Raw genomic sequence first — 25,356 nt, forward strand, 5'->3', positions numbered from 1 at the left:
TCCTATGACTATGAGATTATGTAACTCCCGTGTGCCGGAGGAACACTTTGTGTGCTACCAAACGTCACAACGTAACTGGGTGATTATAAAGGTGCTCTACAGGTGTCTCCAAAGGTACATGTTGGGTTGACGTATTTCGAGATTAGGATTTGTCACTCCGATCGTCGGAGAGGTATCTCTGGGCCCTCTCGGTAATGCACATCACTTAAGCCTTGCAAGCAATGCAACTAATGAGTTAGTTGCGAGATGATGTATTACGGAACGAATAAAGAGACTTACCGGTAACGAGATTGAACTAGGTATTGGATACCGACGATCGAATCTCGGGCAAGTAACATACCGATGACAAAGGGAACAACGTATGTTGTTATGCGGTCTGACCGATAAAGATCTTCGTAGAATATGTAGGAGCCAATATGGGCATCCAGGTCCCGCTATTGGTTATTGACCGGAGACATGTCTCGGTCATGTCTACATTGTTCTCGAACCCGTAGGGTCCGCACGCTTAAGGTTTCGATGACAGTTATATTATGAGTTTATACGTTTTGATGTACCGAAGGTTGTTCGGAGTCCCGGATGTGATCACGGACATGACGAGGAGTCTCGAAATGGTCGAGACATAAAGATTGATATATTGGAAGCCTATGTGTGGATATCGGAAGTGTTCCGGGTGAAATCGGGATTTTACCGGAGTACCGGGAGGTTACCGGAACCCCCCGGGAGCTATATGGGCCTTAGTGGGCCTTAGTGGAAAAGAGAAGAGGTGGCCTAAGATGGGCCGCGCGCCCCTCCCCTCCCTTGGTCCGAATAGGACAAGGAGAGGGGGGCGGCCCCCCTTTCTCTTTTCCCCCCTCCGCGAATCCTATTCCAACTAGGATTGGGGGGGGAATCCTACTCCCGGAGGGAGTAGGACTCCTCTAGGCGCGCCACCTCTAGGCCGGCCGCACCCCCCCTTGAGCCTTTATATACGGGGGTAGGGGCACCCCAGAGGAACACAAGTTGATCCCCACGTGATCATATTCTTAGCCGTGTGCGGCGCCCCCTGCCACCATAGTCCTTGATAATATTGTAGCGGTGCTTAGGCAAAGCCCTGCGATAGTAGTACATCAAGATCGTCACCACGCCGTCATGCTGACGGAACTCTTCCCCGACACTTTGTTGGATCAGAGTCCGGGGATCGTCATCGAGCTGAACGTGTGCTAAAACTCGGAGGTGCCGTAGTTTCGGTGCTTGATCGGTCGGGCCGTGAAGACGTACGACTACATCAACCAAACGCTTCCGTTGTCGATCTACAAGGGTACGTAGATCACACTCACCCCTCTCGTTGCTATGCATCACCATGATCTTGCGTGTGCGTAGGAAATTTTTAAAATTACTACGTTCCCCAACAAACTTGAGGGTTGGTTTTAGTTGTACGGAGTGCTCATCTGGTGTGCCTTGAGAACAAGATATGTGCAGATCCTATCGGGATTTGACGGCACATTCGGGTGGCTTTGTTTGTCTTGTTTTACCATTGTTGAAATGTCTTGTAACCGGCATTCCGAGTCTGATCGGGTCTTCCTGGGAGAAGGAATATCCTTCGTTGACCGTGAGAGCTTGTGATGGGCTAAGTTGGGACACCCCTGCATGGTTTTGAACTTTCGAAAGCCGTGCCCGCGGTTATGGGCAGATGTGAATTTGTTAATATCCGGTTGTAAAAAATCTGACACTTAACTTAATTAAAATGCATCAACGGCGTGTGTAGCCTTGATGGTCTCTTTTCGGCGGAGTCCAGGAAGAGAACACGGTTCTTGTGTCATGCTTGAACGTAAGTAGTTTCAGGATCACTTCTTGATCACTTCTAGTTCACGACCGTGCTTTGCTTCTCTTCTCGCTCTCATTTGCGTAAGTTAGCCACCATATATGCTAGTGCTTGCTGCAGCTCCACCTCACTACCCCTTTTCCTATCCTTTAAGCTTAAATAGTTTTGATCGCGAGGGTGTGAGATTGCTGAGTCCTCGTGGCTCACAGTTACTTCCAAACAGTTTCAGGTGCCGGTGATACCAGTGCAGGTGACGCAACCCAGCTTGAGTGGGAGCTCGATGAAGATTGTGTTCGTGTGTTGTTTCGTTTTCCAGTTGATCAGTAGTGGAGCCCAGTCGGGGCGATCGGGGATCTAAGCATTAGGGGTGGTCTTCTTTTATTTTGGTTTCGTCGTCGGACCTTGATTGTATTCTGGATGATGTAATGCTATATTTATGTATTATGTGAAGTGGCGATTGTAAGCCAATTCTTTATCCCTTTCTTATTCAATACATGGGATGTGTAAAGATTACCCTCTTGCGACATGCCTACTATACGATTAGCCTCTAAGTCGTGCTCCGACACGTGGGAGATATAGCCGCATCATGGGTGTTACAGGCTTATTAATAGCCCCCTTGTGTACTAGAGTGTTCTCAAAATTATAAGTAGAATATATTGTTTTGTACTCTATTACAACCAAGGAACACAAAATAAATTATGTTATGCAAAGTGAGGTATCGAGCAATTTAAGATAAGAAGTATCCAATAGGTTTGTTTCATATTATCACTTTTTTAGAAAAGGAGGATTACTTCCATCCTCTACATCATTATGATGCACAAAACCATATATTATTAAAGTTAAATACCAACCATCAGTACCGAAGTACACAAATAACAAATAAAAAGCCACAACCGAGGAAAATATCACCTTTTTTAATGGGCAACACACTACTACAAACTACAATAGTGCAAAAGGGAAATCAAATAGTCCTAATAAAATTGGAGGTGGCATGATTAAAATATTGGTTTCTAACTATAACTATAGACACTGAGTGCTAAATAAGAATACAATTATATATGTAGTTTTCTTTAAAAAACTGAAGCTTATTTCTTGGTTAAAGATAAATCTCGCAAAATGCCTGCGTCTTTATACATTTGGACAACCTAAACCAAAGGATATATATGACAAAATTAATTTAAATGTTCATACATTTTTATTGTAGTTTGTTTTTCTTAGCCAACTTAGCATATATGTGTTGATTTTATTATAATTTTCAGAGATGATTTGATTTATAGTAAATAATTTTAAGTCTTATAGTTTATAATCAAACTCACATGAAAGAATGTTGCTAAGGTAGTGCTCATGACTGCAAATGTGCAGATAAACAATTATTGGTAATGCTATCTGGCTGAATGTTCGCTGGAAGGCGGATAGCTAGCAAACCAACGCATATTGCTGGCAGTTTTACTTGCGACCCGAGATCAAATGAGGGCAGTTTCTACACGCCAGAAACTATCAGTCTGTGAAGAATCTGCCAGCAAAAACGTTCGCAAATGTCACCTCTCATGACGAACGTTCACCAGCTATTGGGATCTAGAATTATACATACAAATTTATCATAATTTATGAACATATTCTTATTATTTTACTATGTTCGTATTATTAGTATGCCATTTTATATTATATAATCATATTTTTTTTGACAAAAGGTGGATTTTATTGACTCAAGATGAAGCATCAAGTGAATACAAACATAATGAATACATATCCGGTCTCTGCATAATTAGGATGCACACATCCAATACGAACACACACAGACCTGAACACGACGGCAAATAGCAAAATCATACAAGACGAAAGTTATGTCTTTGCAAGGAAAAAAAGAAAATGACCCGAAGCGATCAAATCAATGATCGACAAATTACAACAACGACCATCTATGCACCAACCATTTCTTGACACCACGGGATAACAACATTCTTCAATAGCAACGCCTTTCGTAAGGGAACAACGCTCAAGCGTCATCGTCGCCGGATCCAACCACCAAAGGTCGGATTCTAGGTTTTCATCCCGAAAAACAAGTCTGAGCATATCCGAGCAATGCCTTCAACAAGATCACCACAAAAAAATATCGCCATTGTCAGGTATAACCCACTCGAGTCAGACCATTGATTTTCACCCCGGAGCTCGAGACTGGGTAGACGAGGAGCACCACCAAATTGAAGTTAATCATGTGTCGTCACCACCACTTTTCCTTGATCCCAACGAATGGGTTGGTTTAGAAATCCCACCATCGTCACTGCAGCACCATATCCTCTGCATCAAGCCATTGTCCATGGATTGCATCGCAGCAACGAAAGCTAACTGGCTAAAGTGAGAGCCGCCAAAACCAATCGTGTAGCCTTCTGGCTGCATCCCACAACTTCGCTAGCATGAACCGTCGGTCGGTGTCACCACTGTCAGATCTGAAGGAGGAATCCTCTCAAATCAAACACGTGACCAAGACGTTCGTCGATCTAATCGGATTCGACCACCACAAAAGGGCATCGCCATTAGGAATCTGCAACATCGTCGAGAAACTACCCCGTGGCAGGTCAGCTGGGCCTACCACTGTCGATCCCAAGGCCCATAGATGGAACTGGCCATGCAGCTTCCATGGTCGTCATCGCTGTAGAAAAGACCCAGGGCCACTGACGTGGCTCCCGCGCTCTGCCATGAGCAAGCCCCACGGCGAGAGCCTCACTTAGCCACAACAAGCGCATGCCTATATCTACGTTACTCTTTATCGTCGGTGATTGCTGTTCTGGTGCGCTAGTCCTATAAGGTCTTAGCACGACGACTTTCTGACTGTCTACTGCAATAAGTTTTGCCCGGCTCCAGCAAGGGAGGGACGATGATGGCAGCGAGCCTTCGGCTCGCTTCAATGTTTGTACTCGTTGCTATGTGGTCTATAGGTCTGAATGTAATTTTTATTATTTCTACTATTTGTTGCATGATTGAAGATGAATATATCAGAAGTTTTCTAAAAAAGAAAAATACGGAGTAATTTAGAACTGATTTATAGTGTACTGTACAATATACTTGTATTTTTAAAATTAAATAAAAAAGAACTTGATCACACTGCAGTGCAGAGAACGCTTTTATCTAATCTAATGTAATAAAGCTCTCAAAGTTTTCCCTGGAAAAAAAAACACTGCAGCTTCATTTTTTTGTTTTTTCTAAAAATAAAAAATATAGTTTTGGGGCTTCAATCCCACAACTGCACTTTCACTTTCCCCATTGCGGCTGCGCCCCACCCTAGACTCCGCCGCCGCCGCCGCCGCCTCCCCCCATGAGCACGCAGGACGGCGAGATGTCGGCCACCCTCCACCACCGCCCCCGCTCGCCGCTGGAAGACGAGGATCTGCTCCTCGAGATCCTCCTCCGCCTCCCGCCGCAGCCGTCCTCCCTCCCCCGCGCCTCCGCCGTCTGCAAGCGCTGGCGCCGCCTCGTCTCCGACCGCGGCTTCCTCCGCCGCTACCGCCGACACCACCGCCGCAGCCCTCCCCTCCTCGGTTTCTTCCGCAACGACCTGCGAGGCATCTCCTACACGCCTGCCATGGAGGCCCCCGACCTTGTTCCCGCCGACCGCTTCTCCGTGCATCTCCACGACGCCGGCTACCACTTCCATCTCCTCAGCTGCCGCCACGGCCTCGTGCTCATCTCCCACTCGTCGCGGAACCAGGTCCTGGTGTGGGACCCCGTCAATGGCGACCAGCACCACATTGCCGCTCCCCTTGGGTTCGACATGAAAAGTACCCCGATGGACGGGGCGGTGCTTCGCGTTGCCGGCGACGCCCACCACTTCCGGGTGGTATTGGTGAGCTACAAACAGGAAGATGAACAGGCGACCGTCTCCATTTACTTGTCGGAGACCGGTGGGTGGAGTGATCTTATCTCAACGCCGGTTCCAGGCAAGGCCATGGATTATGAAGGCATGCCCGCTGTGCTGGCCGGGGATTCCCTTTGCTGGCTGCTCCCTGGGGACAATATAAGTGTAATTCTTGAAGTTGATTTGGATAGCCAGAGTCTAGCTGCGATACGGGTGCCGACGAATATGTTTGCCGAAGGAAGACTTGATGGTTATGCGAGCAGAGGGTGGCGGTTTGGGCATACTCTCTCTGTCAGAATTCACGGCCGAGTTATGGAAGAGGAATACCGACTGCGATGGTGTTGCTTCATGGGTGCTGGGACAAACTATTGAACTGGACAAGCTACTTCCCCTGAATTCAGATAAGACAAGCAACATATGGATGCTAGCTTACGCTGAGGAAAATAATGTGGCTTTCATGCGTACGATTGCTGGTATCTTCATGGTCCAGCTTGAGTCATTGCGGTTCAGTAAACTTCCTGAAAACAACAACGCTGTTGTCTGTTATCCATTCGAAAGTGTCTATGCTCCAGGTAATAACATGTCATCAAATTCTGGTTATAACGAAATCATGTCTATTTTCAATAATTGGTTGATGGCCTTTCACGTCCTTTTGTGTTAAGCTAACAATTTTAAGTAGTGCTATATTAAGTGCTTCTTTTGCTGCTTGATGTCCTCTTCAACATATGGCGAATTTGTTATGTAGTGTTTCTATTCTGATGCTTGTGTGGTAGATTTATTTGCTGGTCATGGTCTGGATTCACATATGTTACTGGTTGCTAATCTGCCAGTGTCCTTTATGCTTTTGATGTCACCAGTTCATCATTATGTTGTTTGTCAACAAATATGTAGCTTGCAATTTCACATTATCACATATTGGTATTTGTTGAACTATCTGGTTCGAGTCAGAGATAACAAACTGTCTTTATCAGTTTATTATGTGAATATCTATTCAGTAATATGATGAACACGAAGACTGGATCTTTTCCTTCCTGTAATTACTGAACTAGATTTCACTATTGCTGCCTGTTGACATATTCAGGAATTGTATACTGGTAGCATTAGTTCTGTGTTATAGTTTTTTCTTATGTTGAAAACAACTGCATGAAAAATTAGGTTGAACCAACTGAAATATCAAATAGTGCTCAATAAGTATATCTGGACTTTTAAATCTAGTTATATTTGTTCATTTGATATTGTTATTGGGCTAATATTCTTGAATTGGTAATGATGAATTTGTTGTAAATGAATGCATAATTGTTCATCTCATCTCTTGTTGGAGATTCCTGCTGCGAGTGGCAAGTCCATTTGTACCAATGAAGCACACAAAATGTTTTCATTTCATTTCTCAGGCTAAATATATTTTAAAGATAATCTCTTATAGTCAGGATCATGTTGGTTGCTATGATTTATTGGTATGAGCATATTTTACTGTTTCTGATATGGTGTATAACAATTTTATTAATTCTGGATAACATGTCTATTCTGACCGGCTAATAATAGCCTGAGTGCGTGTGTCCTTCATTTTCACAATATTAATCATAATGTACTGTTTCGTAATATTTAAATTTGATAGGCTGTGTTATTTCCTTTTCTGTTCCTAATGTTGTCAGAACTGAGTTATTTTCCCCAAATTACAGTTGTGAGTAATCTAAATATCTTGTTGATTCTACCTTGTATCTATTTAGCTTTCCAATTGAAGGTTATTGGTTGTTTGACTTTTTATGATTGCAGAAGCAGGCATTGGTGGTGCCATGGAGCTGATCAAGATAAGCTAGTATGATGTACTGGTTGAGCAAGCAAGCTTATCTTCTGAATTTATGTTGAGGTATATGAACTGTTCTTTCAAAAAACTGTACTTCTTTCTTTTGTACTGCCATTCCTCAAGTACTAAATTGCAAGTGAGGGCTCTGATATTTTCTCTACAATCCATTCCACAAATACGGAACCGCAAGAGAGGGCTCTTAAGATTTTCTCGACAACCCTTTGCTTAACTGTTGCCCACCTCGCCACCTCCTGTCATGCTTCCTTCATGGCAGGCTACATCTTGTTTCTTATCTCCAGACACTGCTTCCTCATCCCTTCTTCATCGTCTCTCCATTCTTTTCCTCATGCCCTAACCCACCTACGCCATCTTTTATCAGCTGATGCTTTAAACTCCTCCACTGGAGGTGCTCTTTCGCTTGCCTTTTTCCCTTCTATCCAGCTGCCTTTCTTTCAGTTTGCCACCTCCTTGGCACTCTCCAAGTTCCCTCTGCTAGTGCAGGTTCTTCTCCTCTAGCTCCCTAGATGACCGATGACTTGAACCCTGTCGTTGCCACTGGGCAACTCGCTCGCTCTCACGATCGATCTACCAGACGTGGATCAGCTCAAGAACTCAGAGACATGAAGTGGTTTTGCGCCGCCAACTAACTTGCGGCCTTTTCTGTTTTCTCTCTTATTCCCTGCGCAACAGCGCCGCCCGATCCATGCGCCATGCCCGCTCTCGACGTGCCATCCCACGACGAGCGGATCATGACCACGAGCGCGCTGCTACCGGCGTGAACGGAGCACGACTCGGCCTCCTATCTTCTACGCAAATGAAACAAATGTGACGCTATGCAAAGCTGTCACGTATAATGAAAAACGGAAACTATACTATGTCTAAACCTGGGCTAGCACGACACATGTAATACCTAAGAAATCACCCCCTTGCGTCGTCCAGTTTGCACCTTGATGCCGATCCTCTTCTTTAGCTCCCTGAACTGAACTCTGCCCAGGGACTTGGTGAGCACATCAGCAAGCTGGTCTTCAGTGCCCACATACTCGATATCAATCTTTTCAGTCTCAACACAGTCTCGGATGAAATGATACCTCAAATCAATATGCTTGCTGCGATCGTGATGCACCGGATTCTTGCTCAGCGCGATCGCCGACTTGTTGTCCACCGGCAGCTTGACACTTCTCGTTTCAGTGCCTTGTATGTCAGCGATCAGTCTGCTCAGCCACACTGCTTGCATAGCTGCTGCGGCCGCCGCCACGTACTCTGCTTCACAGGAGGACATGGTGATGATCTTCTGCTTCTGTGATGCCCAGGTGATCAGGTTTCGCCCAAGGAAGAACACTGACCCACTGGTGCTCTTGCGATCATCCAGGTCGCCACCATGATCGCTGTCACTGTACCCCACAAGCTGCGGTTCATCCCCTCCGCCTCGCTGGTACTTGCATCCATGATGAATTGTGTCGCTGATGTAATGCAGAAGATGCCTCACCGCGGCCATATGCTGCACTGTCGGCGCCTCCATGTAGCGACTGACGATCCTAACCGCGTAGGCGATGTCCGCTCGTGTGTTTGCCAGATAGCGCAAGCTGCCCACCACACTCCTGTAGTAGGCCACATCCATCGCCGGACTCCCGTCGCTGTTTGACAGCCGCAAGCGATTTTCCATCGGCGTCGAGCACGGCTTGCAGCCTGTCATCCCCGTTTGCTTGAGGATCTTGCGGGCATAGCTACTCTGGCAAAGTGTGATGGCATCGCCCTTCTGCTCGACCTCGATCCCGAGATAATAACTCAGGGGGCTGAGATCACTCATGCTGAAAGTGCGTTGCATCTTCTCCTTGAACTTTGCGATCTCGCCGGCGTTGGCGCCCGTGGTGATAAAATCATCCACGTACACCCCCACAAGTAGGAGGGTGTTGCCGCTCCCGCGCTTGTACACAGCATGCTCAAGCGGGCTTCGCTCAAAGCCGAGAGCCGCGAGCGCACTGTCCAGCTTGATGTTCCAGACCCGCGGCGCCTGTCGTAGCCCATACAACGCCTTGCGCAACTTCAGAACAGCTCGTACGTTGTTGGTGTCGACGAAGCCCTCCGGCTGCCGCACATAGACCTCCCTGGCCAGCTCTCCGTTGAGGAAGGCAGACTCCACGTCCATGTGATGAACGTGCCAGCCGCGGTGCGCGGCGAGCGCGACGAGCACGCGCACAGTCTCCATCCGCGCTACTGGCGCGAACACCTCAAAATCAATGCCTTCCCGCTGTGCATACCCTTTATTAACCAAATGAGCTTTGTGCTTGATCACATCACCTTGGGGATCTTTCTTGATTTTGAACACCGATTTCAGTCCAATGGCCCGGTGTCCAGCTGGGAGCTCTGTCAGCTCCCAAGTCTCGTTGTCGTGGATGGCGCGCATCTCCTCTTCCATCGCCTTTCTCCAGCACCCCTCAGCGAGTGCGTCGTCAATGTTGCCGGGCTCCTCAGCAGCCAGCAGGCACAACCCACTGTACTCGATCACGACCAGCTCGGCGTGATCCACCACCTCCATCATGCGAAAGCGGAGCGCCACCCCTTCCGTGTCGTGTGTCTCTCCAGTAGGAGGCGTCACGAACGGCACCGGCGATGGCTTCAGCGTGTATGGCTTGCTGGGCGTTGAGGGTGCACACGGCGTCGCTGGGGGCGTGTCCAGAGCGCGGTCGCTGTCGCCGCTGTGCTCGGTGTTGTCGATGGAGTACTCGACAGTGAAGGTAGCGGGCGTGCCCGCGGGCACTGCTGGGTCGGGCGCCACTTCCCAGTTCCAGGGACAACCTTCGTCAAAGACCACGTCGCGAGTGATGTGCAGCTTGTGGGCCGCCGGGTCATAGATGCGGTAGGCCTTGCTGCCGTCCTCGTACCCCATGAACACCATGGGCGCCGCGCAGTCTGTTAGCTTGGTGATGCCCGGTCCCACCTTCACGTAGGCCGTGCACCCAAAGGTGCACAGGTAGGCGACGTTCGGGCGCCGGCCGTGCCAAGCCTCGTAAGGAGTGACACCGTCCAGAGCACGTGCGGGCGCCCTGTTCAGGATGTGTGCAACAGTTTTTACAACCTCACCCCAGAACTCATCGGGCACTTTCATGGCCTTGAGCAAGCTGCGGGCGGTCTCAACCATCGTCTGGTTCCGGCGTTCCACGACACCGTTCTGTTGCGGGGAGTACGGCGCCGTCGTGTACCTCTTGACCCCATTCTCGTCGCAGTACGTCTTGAACGCGATGGAGTTGAACTCGCTGCCCCGGTCCGTCCTGAAAGCCAGGAGGTTCATGCCGCGCTCGCTCGACCTTGCGGAAGAACTTGAATGCCTCGTCCTTCATTCGAAGCATCTTCACCCACATATAGCGGCTGTAGTCGTCGACGATGAGGATGAAGTAGCGGTTGCCGCTTGGTGTAGCCGGCGTCACGGGTCCGCACAAGTCGCCGTGTACCAGCTCCAGACCGCGCTCCGCGCGATACGAGGACGCTCGTGGGAACGGCGTCTGGTGCATCTTGGCAAGGGTGTACCCATCGCAGAGCTGGTCCACCCGCGCGATCGGTGGCACACCAACGACCATGCCCTTGCTGGAGAGGTCGTGGAGCGCCCTGAAGTGCAGATGTCCGAAGCGTGCGTGCCAGCGCCACGCCGCGTCGTCGGCCTTGGTGAGGAGACACACCGGGCCCGTGATGTCAAGCTGCAGCGTGTATAGGCGGCTCCTGGAGCGCCTGACGCGCGCGAGCAGCAACCTTTCCTGGTCGAAGATGCTCATCACGCCGTCCTCGACCACCCCCCTGCAGCCTACCTCGTCGAGTTGCCCGATGCTCACAATGCTGCTCCTCGGCTGGGGTATGAAGTACACCCCTGTCAGTGCACGGTGTGACTTGTTCCTGCAGTTAAACGCCACGGTTCCACGTCCACGAATATCAACAGACAAGCCGTCTCCAAACCTGACCGTGCCAGTTGAAAGGATCGATATGGTTGACTAGAGGAGGGGGGGGGTGAATAGGCAATTACCAATTTTTAGCTTTTCTTTACCAAATTAAACTTTGCATCAAATTAGGTTGTCTAGATGTGCAACTAGGTGAGCAACCTATATGATGCAATAACAACAAGCAAGTAAGGGTAGAAATACTAAAAAGCTTGCACAAGTAAAGGTAAGAGATAACCAAGAGTGGATCCGGTGAAGACGAGGATGTGTTATCGAAGTTCCTTCCTTTTGAGGGGAAGTACGTCTCCGTTGGAGCGGTGTGGAGGCACAATGCTCCCCAAGAAGCCACTAGGGCCACCGTATTCTCCTCACGCCCTCACACAATGCGAGATGCCGTGATTCCACTATTGGTGCCCTTGAAGGCGGCGACCGAACCTTTACAAACAAGGTTGGGGCAATCTCCACAACTTAATCGGAGGCTTCCAACAAGACCACGAAGCTTCACCACAATGGAATATAGCTCTGAGGTGACCTCAACCATCTAGGGTGCTCAAACACCCAAGAGTAACAAGATCCGCTAGGGATGAGTGGGGGAATAAAAAATCCCTTGGTGGAAGTGTAGATCGGAGCCTTCTCAACCACTCCCGAGCAAATCAACAAATTCGATTGGCTAGAGAGATAGATCGGGCGAAAATGAAGCTTGGAGTATTTAATGGAGCTTGAGCAATAAATGGAGCTTGGGGGAGGAAGAGGTAGGTGAGAAGGAAGAAGGGGACTCCCTTTTATAGTGGGGGCAACAATCCCGTTGCCCCCCACCAACCAGCCCTGCACAGGGCGGTACTACCGCCAGGACAACGGTACTGCCGCGCTGGGGAGACAAGTAGGGAACGGACCCAAATGTGGTACTACCGCGGTGGTAGGGCGGTACTACCGCTCCTGGAACGGTACTACCGCCACTACAACCGTGACTAGTGCCGCAAAACCCGACACGAGAAAAAGACCTCTCGAATCGAGGCGGTAGGAACCAGACTGCCCAGCGGTACTACGACAGTGGGGTCAAGGGCGGTAGTACCGCTGTGGAGCGGTACTGCCGCTTGTGACCCTTCGGCCGTAGTACCGCAGGCAGTGTGGTACTACCGCTGGGGCGCGCGCGAGAGAGAAGAAATCTCTAAAAGAAGCTGAGGACAAGGCGGAGGTGCCAGGCCCCCAGCGGTACTACTGTTGTGGAGCCACGGGCGGTACTACCGCTGCGGTACCGCTGGGTGCGCGGTACTACCGCTTTGACCCAGCCAGGACAAGGAAGAGAGAGGAGAGATCTCTTCAATGGAAAGGAAATGCTCGGAGGGTGAGAAGCTGATGTGTACGTGATGATTCTACCCATGCAAAACCCCAGCGGACACCCTCTTGATAGTACGGTGCCCTCTACGCAACTAGTCCACCGAGAAAGAAACGAAAGAGCTACACCGTCTTGAAATACACTCCGAGGGGAAGAAGGCGTCTCGTGCCAGGGGAGAATCTGTGAATAATTCAAAGCATAAGATTAGTCCGCAAACATGTTGTCATCAATCACCAAAACTACCTTGAGAGAGATATGCCGTAACACCAGTCATCGTCTCATTGAGCGTGGAGAACACGGCCCGGTCGCCTGTCATATGGTTGCTCGCGCCCGTGTCTAGGTACTAGGCGTCGCACGCTGTCTGCACCGGGATCACGCTCTTCTCATTGAGGAAGACGTGCTCGCGCGCTGGCTCGACGTGGATCTGGGCGAGCCCGCAGCTCACCACCATGAGTAGCGTGGGTTGATCTTCCTGCACTTGGTTAAGGTTGGCCTCTTCCTTGCGCTGCTGCTTGGGCCTGGTGCAGTTCCGAGCCATATGGCCTTGGATCCCGCAGTTGTGGCAGTTGCCCTTGAAACGGGAGCTGTCGCCCGACGACCCTCGGCCGTCGCCAGGCACGCCGTCTCCGGGTGGCCACGGCCGTCGCCACGGCCATCGCCACGACCACCGCTGCGCGATGATCCCTCGCGTTGCTTGTAGCGCGCTAGCCACTGCTCCTTAGTGAACAGCAGGTTTCCACCGGTCTGCCCTGAGCTGTCGTGGTCATATTTCCTCGGCCGCTTTGAGGCGGCCTGTCAGATCCTCAATGCTTAACGTATCGAGATCAACGAGAGTTCCAATGGACAGGGCGATCTGCGAGTACCGTGGAGGCACCACGCGCAGGAACTTTCTTACCGCCTTCTCCTCGGTGACCTTGTCGCCGAGAATGTTCAGGTTGGTGACCATGGAACCGAGCCGCATCGCGAAATCGTCCACGCTCTCCCCGTCGCGGAACTCGTTGGTCTCGAAGTCTTGTGCCAGTGACTGGGCCTTGGCCGCGCGCACGCGGTCGCGGCCGATGCGCATGGTGGCGATCGCGTCCCACGCCGCCTTCGCCGTCGGCTTGACGGCCAGCGTGCCCACCATCTTCGGTGGCACCGCACCAAGGATGGCCTCCAGCGCCATACGGTCCTCGTGGAAGTCGACGTCGCCGTGCTTGACGGCGTCCCAGTAGCCTCGCGCCTGCAGCTTCACCTTCATCAGGAGCGACCAGTCATTGTAGTTTGTCTTGGTCAACATCGGCCAGTTCGCCGATCCAGATTCCTGGATCACCTTGTGCACCACAGGCGTTGCCAGCTCGCGGCCGCGGATCGTGCGGCTCCGCCCGCGTCGCGGGTGTGTGTGGGTGTGTGGGGGGGGGGAGCGGGATGGTGATCGTGAACGGTGCGGCGGCAACTTCGAGGGTGACTTCGACCCTGACCTGTCGGCCTTCTCCGTCTGCACCAGCTTCTTGCCGCCGGCCATGTCCACAGGATCTCCGACGAAGCTCTGATGCCACTTGTCGTTGCCACCGGACAACTCGCTCGCTCTCACGATCGATCTACCAGACGTGGAATCAGCTCAAGAACTCAGAGATACGAAGTGGTTTTGTGCCGCCAACTAACTTGCGGCCTTTTCTGTTTTCTCTCTTCTTATTCCCTGCGCAACAGCGCAGCCCGATCCATGCGCCATGCCCGCTCTCGACGTGCCATCCCACGACGAGTGGATCATGACCACGAGCGCGCTGCTACCGGCCCGCCATGAACGGAGCACGATTCGGCCTCCTATCTTCTACGCAAAGGCAACAAATGTGACGCTATGCAAATCTGTCACGTACAATGAAAAACAGAAACTATACTAAGTCTAAACCTGGGCTAGCACGACACGAGTAATACCTAACAAACCCTTCCCCCTTTTGCGCAGAAGTTTGTTCCAACTTTATCAAGATGATAATGTTGTCATGTTAGGTGGTAGCAGAATAAAATACATCCTCTTTCTTGCTTCATGGATTTTTTTTGTTTTGTTTTTTGCTGTTATGGATCCATCAGGTCACAGTGTAATTTATACGTTTTCCCCTCTTAAGTGAGTGCCAACTAATGATACCTGAGCATTTGTTCCATGCTTCCTTTATTTATATGGGCTTATAGCTATGCCGTTTCACATTGCTGATTATTTTGAACTGATAATTGTGACAATTTTTGAAGAGCATGCCTTCGTGAATTGTTGTACTACTATTCATCGTTTTGCTTGCAGTTAAGTTATTACAGTTTTATGGACAATTAGTCTAGTTTTAGGCAGTTTGCTTAAAAATTGTCTCAGCATATCTCTCATTGTCAGTCTAACTTGCACATGTAATTGGCCATTGTTTGGTCCAAAATCCAAACTATATATGCAGCTATGCTTTCTCTAGGTTTAGTTCTTCAATTTGATCACAGTAGATGTTTAACACTTTATATTAAACACATGATCGAAATGGCATGACTGGATTCATCATGAATACTGCTTTCATCATGAATTGCACCTTTTACTACTCCCTCCGGTCCATATTACTAGTCTTAGATTTGTCTAGATATGGATATATCTAACACTAAAACGTGTTTACATCCCGTATCTAGACAAATCTAAGACAAGTACATATTGTCACTAATAGTAGCCAAAGTATTGTTTTTAATGCTGTGCAAAGTTAAAAAAAATGACCACCTATTTTGGACCGAAGGACGTCTATTCGTCAATAAGAGATGCATGATCCCTTACTCGACACTTCTACTGCATGAATTTGATTAGATTCATCCACTAGTGACTAGCTAGCTTTTTTGGCATTTATAAGAAGAATGCCTGTGAGGTTTTTCTTATTTCCTACTCCATGAACCCCTTGTATGCCCACTGATATTTTAGCCTCTATTAGGACCAGATATAGCCAATAACTGATATTTTAGCCTCTGTTTGTGATATTGGTTTTGTCTAATAATGCTGTGATGATTCAACTTTGGCGATCTGCACAATGGTGAAGCTAATGTTTATTGCTTGAGTCATACAGAGTCGCAGATATAAATTTGATGGCTTTTCCGTGTATGAAAATTGGTTTGACTGATGTCATAATTGCCCTGCAGGTATGAGAGTACGTTTCGGTGGCTGAGATGTAGGAGTGGCTTGTTTGATGGGATGCGCACGGAAATTTACCCTTTATGTAGGGATGCAGTGATCAGCTGTGAAGTGAAGTCGTAGGAATGAATCACTTATTTTGCTCAAACCCGTCTTGTTATCGAACGCAGTCCATTGCCCAACTGACATGAAAGACATCAGATTTGCTTGTACTAAACAGTACCTTTGAGTTGATCTTGCTTGCTTGCATTCCGTGTGTTCGTATTTTCACAGTTTCTTGTGATTGATTTTCCATGTTGTATCTGGCGGGGAGAATCCCGCGTCAAATTTCTGCATATGTCCCATTTTGTGTGTTTGTTTTTATCTGGTTCTGACTAATCAAAGTTGAGTTGCTTGCTTTCACCAGGATTCAGGGAGGCTTGTATGAGATTGCTAATGTTTGAGTTCTTTTATGTGTTAACCTCTTATGAAGTGAACATGCCACTTTGAGATTTGCAAAATTTCACACAAGTGATGCGCCGACGCGCAGAACACATTTTATTGATTGGTTCGGCAATCACAGCCGTTCAACATCTCCTTATTTTGCAGGTTGCTTGGCGTTAAACATGGCCCCACCTCTTGAAGCACTCAACTTTACAATCCGCAACGCCTTCTGCATCTGCACAATGGCCAACGCGAGCACAAGATCATCGGCTAGAACAGAGGATTCTTCTTTGTGTCAACAGAAAAAAGAGAGACCATGTATTGCATCGATGTTCAGGAGAGTTCATCCATAAACGGAGCAAAAATGCAATGCAAGTAAGGTGATCCGTCGTCGTCTTACCGGTCGGCGCCACCGACGGGCCGCAGGCGGAGTCGGTGCCGCAGACCCAGCAGCAGGCGGCGAGGCTCTCCTCCCTGTAGCCCACGTCCTTGCATTTCTCGACGCAGTCGACTTTGCAGATCCATCCGCTGCGGCTGCACCCGTGGTGGCAGGGCTGGAAGCACTCGCAGAAGGACTTGGCGGCCGCCCGGCGGCACTGACATGACGAGGAGCACGCACAGGGCGGCAATGGCGGCCGCCCTCTTCCTCGCCTCCATCCCCTTTCCTTTGGACGCACAAGCTATGGGAAGAGAGGAGAAAGGGAGCTGCTGTGGAGTGCGAAGTTGTGAACGGATGAGTGTTGGGATTCAGCCCTTGTCCCTTGTATGGGTGCGTGATGTATGGGTGGTGAGAAGATACACGTGTTTCACGCCGGTGCCACGTTGTGTCAAATGTTCGGCCCGGCTGACAACTGGTTTGGTGGGGACGGTAAATGTAACTGGCACAAGGACATCAATTGAAAATGGCATATGTAAAGTCTTTTTTTTCAAGAAAACTTCCGATCTATTCATTTTCAATCTATGACATATGCCGGTACAACGAACACCAGAAATGATAAAAATTATATCCAGATCCATAGACCACCTAGCGACGACTATAAGCACAAAGATGATTATTTTTTGGTAGTTGGCAACTGGTTCAGTGGGATGGTAAATGTAGCTCACGTTACACCATGATTTTGAAACAACTCATGTCAGGACGAGGTTTAGTTGGCAACCGCCTCGGTGGGGATGGTAAATATAGTTGGCACCATATATTAATTTGAATGGTGGTAAATGTAGTTGACACCAGGATATTAATTTAAACGAAATATGTAAGTGGCAACCATGTGGCAGATTGCAAAACTGCCACACCCTCCCGATCTCCTTCCTTTCCCGCACGTCCTCGCTATCTCTCTCCTTTCCTCGCGATCTCCTTCCATTCCCGCACGTCCTCCCGATCTCCTTCCTTTCCCGCTCTCCTGATTTCCTTTCTTTCAATCACCAGTTATGGCCCCACGCGCCTTTCAGATTTTTGGGCAAAAATAATGCTTTAATTGGGATTTGATCTCTGGTTTGCAGGTAATCAACGAAGAGAGCCAACCATCTCACCTATGACACTCATTGTTGAACAATCTAAGAAAAATACTGTTTTTGACATGTTTTGCCTTTAATATTTTATCACTAAAAAACTTTTGTTTCACCTATCAAACCTGACACATAAACTTTTTTCGTGGTAAATTCTCCATCACCATCACGATAAATGACGCACCACCAACATGATAACTTTTGTATACCACACGGTACATTATGTGTAAGTAGCATGGTCATAAGCATTGAAGGCGTGATAACTTTGGTGAAAGCATCATGGTAACTTTGATCATTGGGGAGAAATTTGTTGAACCCCGGCCCCGGGTAATTTCTATAAATAGCACGATAACATTCACGCCATAGACCTGATAATTTAGATACAGACGTCATGGTAACTTTAACCATTGGGGAAGAAAAATGTGAAAATATACCAGATAATTTATGTGTAAATAGATGGTAATATACGCAGCGCACATCTGATAACTGAGGTAGAAACACCATGGTAACTTTGACCATAGGGATTTTTTTGAAAAGATACTCCGGTATCTTCTGTGTAAATAGCACGGTACTATACCTCCCTCCCCTGGTATTTTTATGTGTAAATAGCATGAAAACATATGCACCGTGATAACTAAACACCATGATAAGTTTTTGACCCGTGAGGGGAAATTTTGCTGAAACATATCCTTGATAAATTTTGTGTAAATAGCATGATATTTTAAGCACCGCGGGCTTGATAGGTTACCTAGAATCACCATGATAACCTTTTGTCCCGGGGAAAAGTTGTTCAAAACATCTCCGATAATTTTTGTGTGAATAACATGATAATATAAGCACCGCATAACCAATAAGTTACAATATAAACATGATGGTAATGTTTTACCAAAGGAAAACAAGTTGTTAAAAACATACACTCGCCTCGCGAGGCCTCTTAGATGAACACAACACATGATGTGCCACAGAAAAGCCACATAATGTTTAGTGTCATGAGGAGGCACATGTGCTCGTGGGTTGGCCCAGAAAAATGGCCCACTTTGACCCGCTATAGGCATGATAAGTTACGCAAAAACATCAAAAAAGTTATGAAAAAAGTTACCGAAACACACCCAGGTTTTTAGGTGGAGGCACAATGCTCCCCAAGAAGCCACTAGGGCCACCGTATTCTCCTCATGCCCTCACACAATGCGAGATGCCGTGATTCCACTATTGGTGCCCTTGAAGGCGGCGACCGAACCTTTACAAACAAGGTTGGGGCAATCTCGACAACTTAATCGGAGGCTCCCAACAAGACCACGAAACTTCACCACAATGGAATATAGCTCCGAGGTGACCTCAACCATCTAGGGTGCTCAAACACCCAAGAGTAACAAGATCCGCTAGGGATGAGTGGGGGAATCAAAAATCCCTTGGTGGAAGTGTAGATCGGAGCCTTCTCAACCACTCCCGAGCAAATCAACAAATTTGATTGGCTAGAGAGATAGATCGGGCGAAAATGAAGCTTGGAGTATTTAATGGAGCTTGAGCAATAAATGGAGCTTGGGGGAGGAAGAGGTAGGTGAGAAGGAAGAAGGGGACTCCCTTTTATAGTGGGGGCAACAATCCCGTTGCCCCCCACCAACCAGCCCCGCACAGGGCGGTACTACCGCTGAGATGGGGCGGTACTACCGCCAGGACAACGGTACTGCCGCGCCAGCCAGCGGTACTGCCGCGCAGGGGAGACAAGTAGGGAACGGACCCAAATGCGATACTACCGCGGTGGTAGGGCGGTACTACCACTCCTGGAACGGTACTACCGCCACTACAACCGTGACTAGTGCCGCAAAACCCGACACGAGAAAAAGACCTCTCGAATCGAGGCGGTAGGAACCAGACTGCCCAGCGGTACTACGGCAGTGGGGTCAAGGGCAGTAGTACCGCTGTGGAGCGGTACTGCCGCTTGTGACCCTTCGGCCGTAGTACCGCAGGCAGTGCGGTACTACCGCTGGGGTGCGCGCGAGAGAGAAGAAATCTCTAAAAGAAGCTGAGGACAAGGCGGAGGTGCCAGGCCCCCAGCGGTACTACTGCTGTGGAGCCACGGGCGGTACTACCGCTGCGGAGCGGTACTGCCGCTTGTGGCTTCTCAGCGGTACTACCGCTGGGTGCGCGGTACTACCGCTTGTGGCTTCTCAGCGGTACTACCGCTGGGTGCGCGGTACTACCGCTTTGACCCAGCCAGGACAAGGAAGAGAGAGGAGAGATCTCTTCAATGGAAAGGAAATGCTCGGAGGGTGAGAAGCTGATGTGTACGTGATGATTCCACCCATGCAAAACCCCAGCGGACCCCCTCTTGATAGTACGGTGCCCTCTACGCAACTAGTCCACCGAGAAAGAAACGAAAGAGCTACACCGTCTTGAAATACACTCCGAGGGGAAGAAGGCGTCTCGTGCCAGGGGAGAATCTGTGAATAATTCAAAGCATAAGATTAGTCCGCAAACATGTTGTCATCAATCACCAAAACTACCTTGAGAGAGATATGCCGTAACACCAGTCATCGTCTCATTGAGCGTGGAGAACACGGCCCGGTCGCCTGTCATATGGTTGCTCGCGCCCGTGTCTAAGTACTAGGCGTCGCACGCTGTCTGCACCGGGATCACGCTCTTCTCATTGAGGAAGACGTGCTCGCGCGCTGGCTCGACGTGGATCTGGGCGAGCCCGCAGCTCACCACCATGAGTAGCGTGGGTTGATCTTCCTGCACTTGGTTGAGGTTGGCCTCTTCCTTGCGCTGCTGCTTGGGCCTGGTGCAGTTCCGAGCCATATGGCCTTGGATCCCGCAGTTGTGGCAGTTGCCCTTGAAACGGGAGCTGTCGCCCGACGACCCTCGGCCGCCGCCAGGCACGCCGTCTCCGGGCGGCCACGGCCGTCGCCACGGCCATCGCCACGACCACCGCTGCGCGATGATCCCTCGCGTTGCTTGTAGCGCGCTAGCCACTGCTCCTTAGTGAACAGCAGGTTTCCACCGGTCTGCCCTGAGTTGCCGTGGTCATATTTCCTCGGCCGCTTTGAGGCGGCCTGTCAGATCCTCAATGCTCAACGTATCGAGATCAACGAGAGTTCCAATGGACAGGGCGATCTGCGAGTACCGTGGAGGCACCACGCGCAGGAACTTTCTTACCGCCTTCTCCTCGGTGACCTTGTCGCCGAGAATGTTCAGGTTGGTGACCATGGAACTGAGCCGCATCGCGAAATCGTCCACGGTCTCCCTGTCGCGGAACTCGTTGGTCTCGAAGTCTTGTGCCAGTGACTGGGCCTTGGTCGCGCGCACGCGGTCGCGGCCGATGCGCATGGTGGCGATCGCGTCCCACGCCGCCTTCGCTGTCGGCTTGACGGCCAGCGTGCCCACCATCTCCGGTGGCACCGCACCAAGGATGGCCTCCAGCGCCATACGGTCCTCGTGGAAGTCGACGTCGCCGTGCTTGACGGCGTCCCAATAGCCTCGCGCCTGCAGCTTCACCTTCATCAGGAGCGACCAGTCGTTGTAGTTTGTCTTGGTCAACATCGGCCAGTTCGCCGATCCAGATTCAACTAGTCTAGTTTTGTATGATCCAAGGAGTAAATAATCTTTTCGTAGTTATGTTGCGCTTAACGTATGTGTGGACTTGGGCCTTGGGTAAACTGAGCGTGACGTGCATGCTGTGAATTACAACAATGTTGGATCAATGTTATTGTATATGTGATTGTTGTTCAATGGCAACACACGAGCAAACTAGCCCTAAATAAACACATGAGCAAAGTAGCGTTACAAATATGGGACCGGCTACCTGTCAGTTGACTGAAAACAGATTTGGGTCAGTTGACTGAACCAAAATTTGTTTCAATCGAATCCAGTTCAGGCAACTGCTATCGCAATGCATATATCCAGTTGGTCCATAGTTAATTAGTTTATCCACCTGGAATTGAGGTGAGCTGGCATGCATTTCAAATGGCCATGCACGTACACATTTCAGCACATCATTAACGCTGCTTTTTGGGGGTATCAATAACGCTTTTGCAATTGAATCACCACCATCAGTGTGATTGATGCATGCAACACGGCCCCCAAACATCGGATGTAGGTATTCATGTTTGGTTCATACTTCCTCCTTTTCGGTTTATAAGACTTATCTCAAAATTTTAGTTTTCCCGTTTTATTAGGCTCAATTTGGTTGTTCCCCATCATATGTTTAGATTTTAAGATGCATTAAATCATTGCATGCAAGTATTAAAAGAAAAAATTGACCAATGCATGTGCTTTATGCATGCATGCACTACAATTAATGCATTGGTAAACATAATTGTTTGAGGAAAACAAGCGCATTAATTGAGTGGTTTTGCAAACTACAAAAATTATTTCACCACTCACCATCTACCTTGATTGGTGAGATTTTTGAATTGAGCCCTATAAACTGGAAAGGAGGGAGTAGTTAGTATTTTCCCACACTATTTTACTCAGTAAGATTCTTGTTGTGGAAAATAAGGCCCACATGTCATACACAAAAAATAACTAGAAAATTTCCCAAAGGCAAGCCAAAGTGTGGCTAACAATTTAAGCACCTAACCTAAGGCAAGTTTGGCTAAAATAGTATGGCAAACTATGAGACCGGCTACCGGTTTTAACTAGCATGATTTAAATCACTATGACTTGTAAACCCGATAACTAAAACTAGAAAAAGAGGCGGTCACCTCAAACTGTAAATAGTTGTGCTGCTGTCACCTTATAAAATATACGAATAAAAACAGCGGCATTGGTCTTACCTTAAAAGCATATAAATCAAATAATGACAAGATTTGCATACAAATTGCATTTTTTTATAATATGTAATAATAAGTATATAATGGTGAAAGTTTCGCAAAAAGAAGTTTCATAAGAAGGAATCAGTATTTCATTAAAAAGAAAAAAATAATCAAATATTGACAAAACATGCACAAATCTACACAGAAGGGTTTTGCAAAAAACAATTGCACATATTTTACATAGAAATTGCCCTTTTTAAAATATGAAAGAATAACCATATAATAGTGGAATGATATTGGTATTATAGTTAAATAGATAAAATTAAATAAAATGAAAATTAAAATGAAAACAAAATAATGAATTTTCTAGGGAAGAATAAAACCCTTTAAGAAAAAAAGAAAATTAAAATAAGAAACAAAATAATGAAATTTTCTATGGAAGATTGATACTTTTTAAGAAAAAGCAAAAGAAAAACAAAATAATGAAGTTTTCTATGGAAGAATGAAACCCTTTAAGAAGAAAGAAAATAAAAACTAAAACAAAAACAAAATAATGAATTTTTCTATGGTATAGTGAAACCCTTTAAGAAAAAAACTAAAACTAAATAATGAAGTTTTCTATGTAAGAATGAAACTCTTAGAAGAAAGAAAATGAAAAAAAAAACTTGCACACAAATATGCCTTGAAATTGCACTATCATAATATGCAAAAAATAAGCATACACAGTGCAATTTTTGCTCTCTATTAGAATTTACACACGTGGTATATCATATTTGCGTGTATACTTACTTACAAACACAAGAAACATATTTTTTCCAAGAAGAAATCAAGTATAGTGGCATTGGTAGCACTCTTTAAGAAGAAAGAAAATAAAATTAATAATGATACAATTACACATAAATTGTACCTTTTATTTTTGTAAGAATAAATATATAATAGTGATTTTTTCATAAAACAAAGTTTTTAAACAAGAAACAAATTAATGGCATTGGTATCATCCTTAAAAACAAGAAATGATTTAAAAACTAAACATTATAAAAAAAATTAAGAGAGATTAACTTAGTGACATTGGTATTACTCTTAAGAAGAAAGATAAAAGAACTTGCACGCAATTTTGCAGTGAAAGTGCACTTTTTGTAATATGCAGTGAATACACATATAATAATGTAACTTTAGCAGTCTAATATAATTTACACAAATATTGTATAGTACTCTGATACGTCTCCAACGTATCTATAATTTTTGATTGCTCCATGCTATATTATCTACTGTTTTGGGCAATATTGGGCTTTATTATCCACTTTTATATTACTTTTGGGACTAACCTATTAACCGGAGGCCCAGCCCAGATCTGCTGTTTTATGCCTATTTTAGTGTTTCGAAGAAAAGGAATATCAAACGGAGTCGAAACGGAACGAAATCAACTGGAGAAGTTATTTTTGGAACAAAAGCCACCGGATAGACTTGGACTCCACGTCAGGAGATACGGGAGGTGCTCACGAGGGTGGGGGGCGCCCCCCCACTAGGGCGTGCCCCCTGCCTCGTGGGGCCCCCGTAGCTCCTCCGACGTACTTCCTGCACCCATATATATCGTCGTACCCTAAAACTTCCAGAACGCAGAATAGATCGGGAGTTCCGCCGCCAGAAGCCTCCGTAGCCACCGAAAACCAATCTAGACCCGTTCTGGCACCCTGCCGGAGGGGGGAATCCTTCTCCGGTGGCCATCTTCATCATCCCGGTGCTCTCCATGACGAGGAGGGAGTAGTTCTCCCTCGGGGCTGAGGGTATGTACTAGTAGCTATGTGTTTGATCTCTCTCTCTCTCTCGTGTTCTTGATTTGGCACGATCTTGATGTATCGCGAGCTTTGCTATTATAGTTGGATCTTATGTTTCTCCTCCCCCTCTTCTCTCTTGTAATGAATTGAGTTTCCCCTTTGAAGTAATCTTATTGGATTGAGTCTTTAAAGATTTGAGAACACTTGATGTATGTCTTGTCGTGCGTATCTTTGGTGACAATGGGATACCACGTGATTCACTTGATGTATGTTTTGGTGATCAACTTGCGGGTTCCGCCCATGAACCTATGCATAGGGGTTGGCACACATTTTCGTCGTGATTCTCCGGTAGAACTTTGGGGCACTCTTTGAGGTCCTTTGTGTTGGTTGAATAGATGAATCTGAGATTGTGTGATGCATATCGTATAATCATACCCACGGATACTTGAGGTGACATTGGAGTATCTAGGTGACATTAGGGTTTTGGTTGATTTGTGTCTTAAGGTGTTATTCTAGTACAAACTCTAGGGCTATTTGTGACACTTATAGGAATAGCCCAACGGATTGATTGGAAAGAATAACTTTGAGGTGGTTTCGTACCCTACCATAATCTCTTCTTTCGTTCTCCGCTATTAGTGATTTTGGAGTGACTCTTGGTTGCATGTTGAGGGATAGTTTTATGATCCAATTATGTTAGTATTGTTGAGAGGACTTACACTAGTGAAAGTATGAACCCTAGGCCTTATTTCCACACATTGCAATACCATTTATGCTCACTTTTATCATTAGTTACCTTGCTGTTTTTATAATTTCAGATTACAAATACCTTTATCTACTATCCACATACCACTTGTATCACCATCTCTTCGCCGAACTAGTGCACCTATACAATTTACCATTGTATTGGGTGTGTTAGGGACACAAGAGACTCTTTGTTATTTGGTTGCAGGGTTGCTTGAGAGAGACCATCTTCATCCTACGCCTCCTACGGATTGATAAACCTTAGGTCACCCACTTGAGAGAAATTTTCTACTGTCCTACAAACCTCTGCACTTGG

General features: G+C 47.4%; 1 protein-coding gene and 1 pseudogene across 1 annotated transcript; one reads left to right on the plus strand and one right to left on the minus strand.

Moving 5' to 3' along the window:
* The first annotated feature begins 5,050 nt into the window (after nucleotides 1-5,050).
* LOC125517130 (F-box/kelch-repeat protein At3g61590-like) lies at nucleotides 5,051-16,090 on the plus strand. The gene is made up of 3 exons (XM_048682318.1): nucleotides 5,051-6,226; nucleotides 7,428-7,521; nucleotides 15,850-16,090. Exon 1 carries the CDS (start codon nucleotides 5,115-5,117, stop codon nucleotides 6,024-6,026), a length of 912 nt encoding a protein of 303 aa, XP_048538275.1. The 5' UTR covers nucleotides 5,051-5,114; the 3' UTR covers nucleotides 6,027-6,226; nucleotides 7,428-7,521; nucleotides 15,850-16,090.
* Nucleotides 16,091-16,223: 133 nt separating this feature from the next.
* LOC125517131 lies at nucleotides 16,224-17,160 on the minus strand (annotated as a pseudogene).
* Between the last annotated feature and the right edge of the window lie 8,196 nt (nucleotides 17,161-25,356).

The sequence above is a fragment of the Triticum urartu genome, chromosome 6 (genome assembly GCF_003073215.2).
Source record: "Triticum urartu cultivar G1812 chromosome 6, Tu2.1, whole genome shotgun sequence".
Lineage (NCBI taxonomy): Eukaryota > Viridiplantae > Streptophyta > Magnoliopsida > Poales > Poaceae > Triticum > Triticum urartu.